At 52.8% G+C, this 11,682-nt stretch overlaps 1 protein-coding gene and 1 pseudogene across 1 annotated transcript in view; both read left to right on the forward strand.

The window, feature by feature from the left end:
* LOC102442869 (leukocyte immunoglobulin-like receptor subfamily A member 6) overlaps positions 1-2,693 on the forward strand; it is a 4,719-nt gene extending 2,026 nt beyond the window's left edge. The window contains exons 5-7 of the mRNA XM_023749055.1: positions 379-420; positions 2,411-2,469; positions 2,547-2,693. Of these exons, the coding sequence (XP_023604823.1) occupies positions 379-420; positions 2,411-2,469; positions 2,547-2,693 (248 nt within the window). The remainder of the gene's footprint in view (positions 1-378; positions 421-2,410; positions 2,470-2,546) is intronic.
* Positions 2,694-7,604: 4,911 nt separating this feature from the next.
* On the forward strand, positions 7,605-11,495 carry LOC106694374 (annotated as a pseudogene).
* Positions 11,496-11,682: the final 187 nt, after the last annotated feature.

Genomic DNA, 11,682 nt, shown 5'->3' on the forward strand with positions numbered 1-11,682 from the left:
CCTCAGCCCACGGGGGCACCTACAGGTGCTACAGTTTATCCAGCATCTCTCCCTACCTTCTTCTCACGCCCCAGTGAGCCCCTGAAGCTCCTGGTCTCAGGTGAGGGGCCCAAACCCTATTGGCTGAGCTGTCAGCTCAGCATCCTGTCCCCAGAAATATTATGGGCTGTAAGGGAGTTTGGGGTGCTCAGGATGGTCACCCCAAGGAGATCTTTTCCTTAGAGGCCCTCCCACCCCGTCCATCCACGTCCCCTCACCTGGATACTGAGGTAGTGGGAGGGCCTCAGGGGCCACAGCACAGATGGAAGAGGGTGTCTGTGTGAAATGGGGTCCAGGATCAGCCAAAGCCTCTCACCCTCTTCCTGTCCTCATTTCCAGGACCCTCTGGAGACCCCAGCCCCCCACCCACCTCCACAGCTGGTGAGTCCCGGGAGCTCTGCTCAGAGGGAGCACAGCCCACCCAGCAAGTCCTGAGAGTCTGTCAGGGGATCAAGTCACCCAGATCCTCAAGGACGGGCCTGTGTCCCAGAGGGGCTGGGAGTCCCAGGGTCTGATTCAGGTGATGGGTGGAGTGGTCATGGCAGAGGACGATGTCAGGGCGCAGGCTGGGGCGGTGAACCTGGTCCCATGTGGGGAGAAGGCAGCCCCCACCCTCCTGCCCCATCCTCATCCACAGGAGGCTCTGGGGATCGGTCTCCCACCCACAGGGTCAGGCATACAGATGGGTAAATGAGGGGCTCTGTGGGGAGGTGGTGGGTTCCTCCATGGGGGACAGGGGATGAGCCATGCGGTGGTCCAGGCCCTTCTGGATTTGCTGACTTGGACTCACCCTTCCCCTGACAGGGCCTCAGTGTCTCCCAGTGTAAAAGGAGAGAATCCTTGTCCAGAGCTTAGATTTCCTATCAGTTCTGGCCCTGACCTCCTGGGAGAGGGGCCTCACAGGGAAGCCCCCGGGACGTGATGTTATGGGGCCTGTCCCCTCTGTCTCAGTGACGGTGACACTGTACAGGGAGGGACAGGCAGGACAAGGGTTCGGGCACCCAGACCTCCCCCTCAGCTCAGGCTCAGCTCAGAGGAGGGAACAGGGTGGATCAGCCCTGGTGCAGCTCCTGGCTCTGCTGCTCCTGCTGTGGGGCTGGGCGGTCCCTTCTCTCCTCTGAGTGTCGGGTTCCTGTCTGCTCATCCCTGGTCCCATCCTGCTCACAGGCTGCTGGGAGATGAGTTGACATAAGGGCCTCACAGAGCTCAGGAAGGCAGAGCCCCCAGCCCAGCCCGACCTTCCTAGGGGACAGTCAGAGACCTGTAGGTGGAGAGGGATCCAGGCGAGACTCAGAATCCACCCCAAACCCTGCCATCCCTGTCCCTGCTGTGCTGGGGGCGGTATTGAGGAAGGACCCTCTGCTCCAAATGAGACATGGACAGGATCCTGCAGAGGAGGAGTCCAGAGCACAAAGCAGTGTCCACTTGGGATGTGGGCATGGGGGTGTGAGGCCAGCACAGGGAACCCACAGTCCCAGGTTCCAGTCCCTGCCCAGCCCCATCCAGGCTGGGTGACCGCTCTGAGGTGATTAACCTCTCTGAGCCTCAGTGAAGTTGATGGTGGTGTCAGCCATGCCTGGTGCATGACCGCTGTGAGGTGAGAGGAGATAAATGGCAGTCCCAGCATGTGCCTCTCACACAGTAGGTGCTCATTAAATGGCATCATTGGCTCATTCATGAAGTCACTATTGTCCTAGATCCCAAATGGTACTGGATAGGGGTCTTGGTGGCTTTGTTCCAGCTGCTCTCCCTTCTTCTCTTCCTCCTCCTCCGACATCAGCGTCAGAGCAAAGGCAGGACCTCAGGTGAGTAGGGAAGGGGGTGACCTGGGTCACAGGAGGGGGGCTCAGACACCTGCTACTGGAAACCAAATAGATGGAGAAGGTCAGCTGAGAAAAGGATTTCTCCAGAATCTCAAATCAGAAATCCTAGGAAAAATACACTTACTGTCAGCACAGATGGACAGAGGTAAGGTCATCTTTCATCCTTTTCAACCTCATGAATAGTAAACATTCTCACAAGCACTTTTCCTGAATCTATTGATAAGATCATGTGATTTTTATCCTTCATTTTGTTTATGTGGTGTATCACGTTTATTGATTCGCGAATATTGAACCATCCTTGCATCTCCAGAGAAAGTCCTCCTTGGTCATGGTGTGTGATCTTTTTAATTTATTGCTGGATCTGGCAACATGAGGATAAGTGACAGGAGGATTTCAACAGTAAAATCGAGGAGACGCTGTTCTGTCTCACTGTCTCTCTCCAGCAGAACAGGCAGGATGATGGCCCTCAGTCAGTCTGTACGGCCAGGGGAACTGCTCACCATCAAGACTCAGGCAGGGAATGACCACCTCTCTTCCTTTCCTATCAGGGGAATGTTTGGACATGAAGGACAGACAAGCAGAAGAGGACAGACAGATGGACAGTCAGGTGGGTCCCATCCTCCCCGGGCCCCAAGGCTCTCAAACCCCAACCATGTTTCATCCCTCTCTCTCCCCCTGCTCCAGGCTGCTGCATCTGATGCCCCCCAGGATGTGCCCTACGCTGAGCTAAACCTATTGGCCCATAGACAGCAGAAAAGTGCACCCCCATTCTCCCCATCAAAGGATCCCTCAGAAGAGCCCAGTGTGTATGCTGCTCTAGCCATCCACTAGCTCAGGATGGACTCAGACCACCACACTCCAGGGAGGGGTATGCAGGGACCCCAGTAGGCAGGAAAGCTACACCTCTGGACACTTGGCTAGTGCCCCACCAACCGTGGAGACCTGAGGTGCCCCTGGGACTCTCAGGGAGTCACCTCATTCTGTAGTCAAAGATAAGCCAATATCTCTACGTTTGGAAATCAAAGTAACAGACTTCCCAATAATCAACGTGTGAACAAAGTGAATGTTTTAACTGGAATTGTAATGTAAATATGACACATCAAACCTATGAAATAATAAAATTAAGAACCTTAAAAAATCAATGGGCTAATCTATTATGTCTAGGATTTAGAAAAACAAAACATTGTGTTGATACTTTAGATCCATAGACATCTAGATGATAAAGATGTGGCTAGTATGCATTATCTATAATAATAAAAGCATAATATGCAAATTAGACTGGACAGCAGAACGACCTTCCCAACATCAATCTGGATGAAGCCGCAGTGGCAGGGGCCGAGGCAGATGCAAATTAGACTGGGCAGCAGGCAGAGCGGTTAGGGGTGATCTGGATGAAGCCACAGTGGCAGGTTAGGAGCCAGTGGTCCTGGATGGGTGATCAGGCAGGCAGAGCTGAGGAACCACCACCCCCCTGCCCCGATGCATGAATTTCATGCATTGGGCCTGTATTGAAATATAAACCAACCAAAAATAGAATGAAATACTGCCATTTGGGACAACATGGATGGACTTAGAGGGCATTATGCTGTGTGAAATGTTTCAGACAAGGAAAGATCTCACTTACCTCTGGGATTTTTCACATCCTCAAAGCAAAGGAAACAAAAACAGACCCATAGAAATAAATAACAAACTGATGGTTGCCAGACGGGAGGGAAGGAAGGATGGGTGAGAAGGGGAAGGGAAGATAGTCAATAATAAATATCATATCTGTGTTGCACATCTAAAACTAATGACATTGTATGCCAACTATGATTTAATAAAAACGGTCAATTAAAAATGATTAGTTAAACAATAGAATTTTTTTCTAAATTAAGGTGTAAGGATGAAATGATAAGGCTTTGCATAGCAAAGGAAACCATCAACAAAATGAAAAGACAACCCACCGAATGGAGAACTATTAGCCAATACATCTGATAAGGGCTTATTGTCCAAAATTTATAAGGAACTTATAGAGCTTAACACCAAAACCCCAAAAACAATTCAATAAAAGAAATTGGGCAGAGGACCTAGATAGACACTTCTCCAAAGAGGACACATCCATGGCCAGTAGACATATGAACAGATGCTCAACATCACTAATCATCAGAGAGATGCATGTTGAAACCACACACCTTTCAGAATGGCTTCTCATCAATAAATCCACAAATATCTATGCCCCTCTATGATCACAGCAGCATAATTTACAAAGGCAAGATCTGGAAACAGCCTAAGTGCCCACCAGCAGATGAAAGCTATGGTATATTTACACAATGGAATATTGTGCAGCTGTAAAATAGAGAAGTAATTTTTACCTTTGGTGACAGCATGAATGGATCTGGAGAGCATGATCTGAAGTGAAATAAGCCAATCAGAGAAAGACAAGTTCCCTATGATTTCACTCATATTTGGGATCTAATAAACAAAATAAAACATAGTGGAGAGAGACTTGTGTATACAGAGAACAGACTGACAGCTGTCAGAGGAGAGGGGGTTGTGGGCTGGGGGGAAGGGCGAATGGATTAAGCAAAGAAATAAAAGAAAGACTCATGGACACAGACAATACTATGGTGACTGCCAGAGGAAGGGTGGGGTGGGGGGAGGTAAAAATGGGGTAAGTTGTGTGGAAATAGACTAGAGTTAGGATGATAAGCACACAATACCATGTACAGATGCTGTAGTGTAGAATCGTATACCTGAAACCTGTATAATTTTATTAACCAATGTCACCCCAGTAAATAAAAAAAAAATTCAGTAAAAAGCAAATACCTGTAGGCTGTTCGGAAATGTGGTTCTAGTCAGACCCTCAGCACCTGCTATTTTTAGGGTGAGAAGAAGGCGTCGCCTTCCTGTGAGGCAAGCACCTTGTGGACAGTGCGTGGGTGGTGTGAGGACCCTGCCCCACACATCCTGTGTCCTTCTCTGCTTGGCTCAGCCCCTGCCTCCTCTTCCTCAGAAGCACCCTGGTCCCCAATCCTCAGTCTCCAGAAGTGCAGGTCGACAGGAGCTGGATATGGACTTAGTGTTTCTGAATTTCTGCTCCTTGCCTGCTTCTGAGGTGACAACACATGAAGTGTCCCTCTCCTGGGAATTCTATGGCTTTGTGACTTACATTGAAGTCTTTTATCCACTTTGAGTGTACTCTTGTGTATGGTGTAAGTGGGTGGTATAGTTTCTTTTCCTTCTTCCTTCCTTTTTTTTTTTTTTTGCTTGTACCTGTCTAATTTTCCCAGCACCATTTATTGCAGAGCCTGCCCTCACTCCGATGATAATTCACAAAGTCACTAACCATCCGGGAAGGCAAGTGCTGGATGTGGAGAAGAGGGAGCCCTCGTGCACCGCTGCTGGGGATGCAGACGGGTGCAGCCTCTGTGGAAAGCAGTATGGAGGTTCCTCAAAACGTAAAAAAAAAATGGAACTGCCATTCGACCCGGTGATTCCAATTCTAGGGATATCATCGAAGAAACCTGAAACGCTCATTTGAAAGACTATACACATCCCCTATGTTCACTGTAGCATTATTTACAACAGCCAAGATGTGGAAGCAGCCACGTGCCCATCAGTAGATGAGTGGATTAAAAAGCTGTGGTAGGTTTACAGGATGGAGTACCACTCGGCTGTGAGAAAGAAGGAAGTCCTACCTTCTGCCACAGCATGGATGGACCTGCTGGTTTGTATGCTAAGTGAAATAAGCCAGTTGGAGTAGGACACATTCCATATAAAATCACTTAAATGTGGAATCTAAACTACAAAATCATTAAATATCTTTAATTTTTGTTGTTGACACTGTTACAGATGTCCCCCATTTCTCCCTTTTGCCCACCTCCACCCACCCCATTCCCCCTTCCCTCAGCCTCACCACACTGTTGTCTGTGTCCATGGGCTGTGCATGTATGTTCTTTAGTGAATCGCTTCCCATTCTTCATCAAGTCACCCCCCCACACTCCTCCCCTCTGGCATCTGTCACTCTGTAAATCCGTTTCTCTTCCTGTCTTGGTATATCTCCCATAATGTTGCCATTAGCATTCTTATTTTCTTTTTATACTAGAGGCCCAGTGCATAAATTCTTGCACTGGTGGGGTCCTTCAGCCTGGCCCGCACCCTCTCACAGGCCAGGCTGCAGGAACGGACCGAAACTGGCAGTCTGACTTCCCCCAAGAAATGTAGTGGTGCATGAAGTGGCAGTGACTGAGGAGGCGTCCAAGCCCCGGCTGGGCTCCACACCACTCCCGCTCATCCTGCCAGCCCTAAGCACCTGCTGCCACTCGGTAGTGCTACCATGGAGGCGGGAGAGGTTCACACCAGCACAGCTTTGCTCGCCAGCAGTGATCCCGGCTGTATGTAAACTGAATGGAACTCGTGCTGTGGGAGCCCACTGACAAACAGGGGACAGCTCCTGCCTTTAGCATCTGCCCCTGGTGGTCAGTGTGCGTCATAGTAACCAGGTGACCAGTCAACCGGTATCTGGGTAGTTTGATCGCTTAGGCTTTTATATATATAGACTAGAGGTCTGATGCATGAAATTCGTGCAAAACTAGGCCTTCCTTCCCCCATCTGCCAGCACTGGCTTCCCTCTGGCACCCGGGACCCGGGCTTCCCTTGCAACCTCGGTTTCGTCAGAAGGTCATGTAGAAGGACATGCAGTCTAATTAGCATATTACCCTATAATTATTATTATAGATAGCCTTCTCCTTCAAGATAATACCTTATCTTATGTATTATTATTGACATTATTACAGATGACCTTCATCTCTTCCTATATGCCCCCCCTCCACCCAGCACACACCCCACTGCAGGCCTTCTGCACACTAATATCTATGGCTTTGAGCTATGCATATATGCAGGTAAGTTCTTTAGTTAATCTTTTTCTGCCCCCTCCCTTCCCTGAGATCTGTCCAGTTGTTCCATGCAGCATGCCTCTGGACATATTTTTTTGATCAAGTTATATTGTTCATTAGATTCCACGTATAAGTGAAATCATGCACTATTTGTCTTTCTCTGACTGGCTTATTTCACTTAGCATAATATGCTCCAGGTGCCTCCATGCTGTCTCAAGGGGTAAGGGGTCCTCATTTTATCAAAGCTGCATAGTATTCCCCGGTGTAAATGTACCATAGCTGTTTACCCACCCATCTACAGATGGGCACTGGGGCTGTTTCCAGGACTTAGCTATTGTAAATACTGCTGCTATGAACAATCTTTCTGATTGTTGTTTCAGGTTCTGAGGATATATTCTGAGAAGTGGGATCTGCTGGGTCCATCGGCAGTTCCATTTTGAGCTTCATGTTAACAACTGAGGAATGAAGCACTAAAACCTCTGCTATGGAAACTTCACTGGGAGTTGAGACTGTTTCCTGATGGATGAGCAGCCCCAACGTGACACTGCAAAGTCCCTTCAAAATTGTCATCACAGGATCCAAAGGCCAGACCACATGTGTAGAGTCGCCAGGAACAAAGGAAATGATCCCCGCAGTGCCTGGGAGGGATTGGGCACCTGACCCCGAAAAGCCTTCTGTCCTCCTGAGCCCTCAGTTTGGGGAAACTCAGAGCCAGGCCCAGGGCGGGAGAGTCCGAATGCAGTGGGTGCACAGCTTGCGGACCAGGAAGGGCTGCAGCAGCTTCTGACCCACCACATCCTGTGCGTCTCTGTTTTTCCAGCTCTGAGTCTCCTCCATTTGCACAGCAGGAGCCGTGAGAGCAGACGCCATGATGTCCATCCTCTCTGCTCTTCTCTGCATCGGTCAGTTGTGGACATAAGGAGGGGCAGCAGGAGGGGTGGCGGCACCCCCTTGTTCATGGGGGACCTCAGGCTCAGGCAGCTCGAGTGGATGGGGCCCTGATGGGAGGGGAATCAGCTCAGACGTCCGCATGCAAATCTCTCACATGGACTCTTCCAGGGCTGAGTCTGGGCCAGAGGATCCACTCGCAGACAGGTGAGTCCTCCCCAGGCTCCAGGTCCCACCTGTTACTTCAGCCCTGGGGCTCAGGAGGGAGCACAGAGGTCCTGGATGAGCTGGGGGAAGAGCGGGGGAAGCGCTTTCTAATGCAGCTTCTGGTATCCTTCCAGGGACCCTCCCCAAACCCACCCTGTGGGCTGAACCAGGCCCTGTGATCCCTTATGGGAGCCCTGTGATCCTCTGGTGTGAGGGGACCCTGGAGGCCCAGAAGTTTGATCTGTATAAGGAAGGAAAACGTGTGCTTTGGAACACACAGACAGAAAGGAAGTTCACAACCAAGACCAAGTTCTCCATCACACACATGACAGAGCATGATGCAGGGAGATACTCCTGTTATTATAAAAGCCTCACTGGCTGGTCGGAGCCCAGTGACCCCCTGGAGCTGTGGGCGACAGGTGAGAAGACTCTCAGGGGTCCCAGCCTAAGGCTTTGCCCTCAGGAAGAGCGTCTGCTCTCCGGTTGTCTCCCCTCTTGCATCCCAGCCCTGGGGGACATGAGGAAGGTGTGAGCCCATTTAACACTCTGCCTCCTCCTCTCCTAGGATCCTACAGCAAACCCAGCCTCTCAGCCCTGCCCAGCCCTGTGGTGACCTCAGGAGGGAACGTGACCCTCCACTGTGGCTCACAGCAGGGATTTGATAGGTTCATTCTGACTAAGGAAGGAGATCACAGGCTCTCCTGGACCCAGGACTCAGAACCACACCCCAGTGGCCAGTCCCAGGCCCTGTTCCGTGTGGGCCCCGTGACCCCCAGCCACAGGTGGAGGTTCAGATGCTATGGCTATTACAGGAACAGCCCCCAGGTGTGGTCACACCCAAGTGATGCCCTGGAGCTCCTGATCCCAGGTGAGTAAGTCCCATCCTGGTCCACTCCTTGGATCCAGGCATCAGACACTTTGGCATCTTCACTGGGAGGGGAGCCCCTTGTGAAGGGGTGGAGAGAGGGAGCACAAGAGCTCCCGGGGCAGAGACACAGGGAGAGAGAGTGCGACCTGGGGGGCAGGACAGGAGAAGGGGTTATGGGAGGAGCAGCCCCTGTAACTCTTGTCTGGTCTCCCCAGGTGAGTCTGAGAAGCCCTCCCTCCTGAGCCAGCAGGGCCCCATCGTGGCCTCTGGACAAAACCTGACCCTCCAGTGTCGCTCTGATGTCGGCTATGACAGATTCGCTCTGCACAAGGAGACCAAACAGGGCCTCCCCCAGAGCCTTGTCCTGCAGTCCCAGGCTGGGCTCTCTCAGGCCCACTTCCCCCTGGACACTGTGAGCAGCTCCCACGGGGGCCGGTACAGATGCTACGGTGGATACAACCTCTCCTCCGAGTGGTCGGCCCCCAGTGACCCCCTGGACATCCTAGTGGCAGGTGAGGAGCCAGTGGGTACAATCTGGGGCCCAGACTCTTATCAGGCCCTGCTGGGGGTCTCAGGTGATGAGGCCAGAATGACAGTGCAGGCCCCAGGGAGGGGGAGAGACAGAGAGAGGCAGGGGATGGGAGGAGAGAGGGGGAAACTCAGAGAAACAGACAGACAGTGAGGAGGGTCCTCAGAGAAAGGCCTGGTGACTCTCAGGTCAGAACAAGGTGGGCAGGCAGCCCTCACCCTCCCTCCCTCTCTCTAGGACACCTGCCTGACACACCCTCCCTCTCGGTGCAGCCAGGCCCCAAGGTGGCCTCAGGAGAGAACGTGACCCTGCTGTGTCAGTCACAGAGCTGGAGGGACATGTTCCTTTCTGTCCAAGGAGGGGGCAGCCGATCCCCCCCTGCGTCTGAGATCAGAGGATCGAGCTCAGCAGTACCAGGCGGAGTTCTCCATGAGTCCTGTGACCTCAGCCCACGGGGGCACCTACAGGTGCTACAGTTCATCCAGCATCTCTCCCTACCTTCTCTCACGCCCCAGTGAGCCCCTGGAGCTCCAGGTCTCAGGTGAGGGGCCCAAACCCTATTGGCTGAGCTGTTAGCTCAGCATCCTGTCCCCAGAAATATTATGGGCTGTAAGGGAGTTTGGGGTGCTCAGGATGGTCACCCCGAGGAGATCTTTTCCTTAGAGGCCCTCCCACCCCGTCCATCCCCGTCCCCTCACCTGGATACTGAGGTAGTGGGAGGGCCTCAGGGGCCACAGCACAGATGGAAGAGGGTGTCTGTGTGAAATGGGGTCCAGGATCAGCCCAAGCCTCTCACCCTCTTCCTGTCCTCATTTCCAGGACCCTCTGGAGACCCCAGCTCCCCACCCACCTCCACAGCTGGTGAGTCCTGGGAGCTCTGCTCAGAGGGAGCACAGCCCTACCTCCCAAGTCCTGAGAGTCTGTCAGGGGATCAAGTCACCCAGATCCTCAAGGACGGGCCTGTGTCCCAGAGGGGCTGGGAGTCCCAGGGTCTGATTCAGGTGATGGGTGGAGTGGTCATGGCAGAGGATGATGTCAGGGCGCAGCCTGGGGCGGTGAACCTGGTCCCATGTGGGGAGAAGGCAGCCCCCACCCTCCTGCCCCATCCTCATCCACAGGAGGCTCTGGGGATCGGTCTCCCACCCACAGGGTCAGGCATACAGATGGGTAAATGAGGGGCTCTGTGGGGAGGTGGTGGGTTCCTCCATGGGGGACAGGGGATGAGCCATGCGGTGGTCCAGGCCCTTCTGGATTTGCTGACTTGGACTCACCCTTCCCCTGACAGGGCCCTCAGTGTCTCCCAGTGTAAAAGGAGAGAATCCTTGTCCAGAGCTTAGATTTCCTGTTGGCTCTGGCCCTGACCTGGGAGAGGGGCCACACATGGAAGCCCCCAGGACGTGATGTTATGGGGCCTGTCCCCTCTGTCTCAGTGACGGTGACACTGTACAGGGAGGGACAGGCAGGACAAGGGTCCCGGGCACCCAGTCCTCCCCCTCAGCTCAGGCTCAGCTCAGCGGAGGGAACAGGGTGGATCAGCCCTGGCTCAGCTCCTGGCTCTGCTGCTCCTGCTGTGGGGCTGGGCGGTCCCTTCTCTCCTCTGAGTGTCGGGTTCCTGTCTGCTCATCCCTGGTCCCATCCTGCTCACAGGCTGCTGGGAGATGAGGTGACATAAGGGCCTCACAGAGCTCAGGAAGGCAGAGCCCTCTGCCCAGCCCGACCTTCTTAGGGGACAGTCAGAGACCTGTGGGTGGAGAGGGATCCAGGATAGACTCACAGTCCACCCCACACCCTGCCCATCCCTGTCCCTGCTGTTCTGGGGTGGGTAATGAGGAAGGACCCTCAGCTCCAAATGAGACCTGGACAGTCCCCTGCAGAGGAGGAGTCCAGAGCACAAAGCTGGTGTCCACTTAGGATGTTGGGGTGGGGGCGTGAGGCCAGCACAGGGAACCCACAGTCCCGGCTTTCAGTCCCTGCACTGCCCCGTCCAGGCTGGGTGACCTGGGGCATGTGGTTAACTCCTCTGAGCCTCAGTGAAGTGGGTGGTTGGGTCAGCCATGAATGGTGCATGACTGCTGTGAGGTGAGAGGGGGTAAATGACAGGTCCCAGCATGTGCCTCTCACACAGTGGGTGCTCATTAAATGGCATCATTGGATCATTCATGAAGTCACTATTGTCCTAGGTCCCAAATGGTACTGGATAAGGGTCTTGGTGGCCTTGGTCCTGCTGCTCTCCCTTCTTCTCTTTGTCCTCCTCCTCCGACATCGGCGTCAGAGCAAAGGCAGGACCTCAGTTTTTTTTTGTATAAAAGCGCGCTGGGTCCCAGGAGAAGAGCTCAGACACCTGCTACAGGAAACCAAATAGATGGAGAAGGTGAGCTGAGAAAAGGATTTCCCCAGAATCTCAAATCAGAAATCCTAGGAAAAATACACTTACTGTCAGCACAGATGGACAGA

The sequence above is a fragment of the Myotis lucifugus genome, unplaced genomic scaffold (genome assembly GCF_000147115.1).
Source record: "Myotis lucifugus unplaced genomic scaffold, Myoluc2.0 scaffold_2598, whole genome shotgun sequence".
In the NCBI taxonomy this organism is placed as follows: domain Eukaryota; kingdom Metazoa; phylum Chordata; class Mammalia; order Chiroptera; family Vespertilionidae; genus Myotis; species Myotis lucifugus.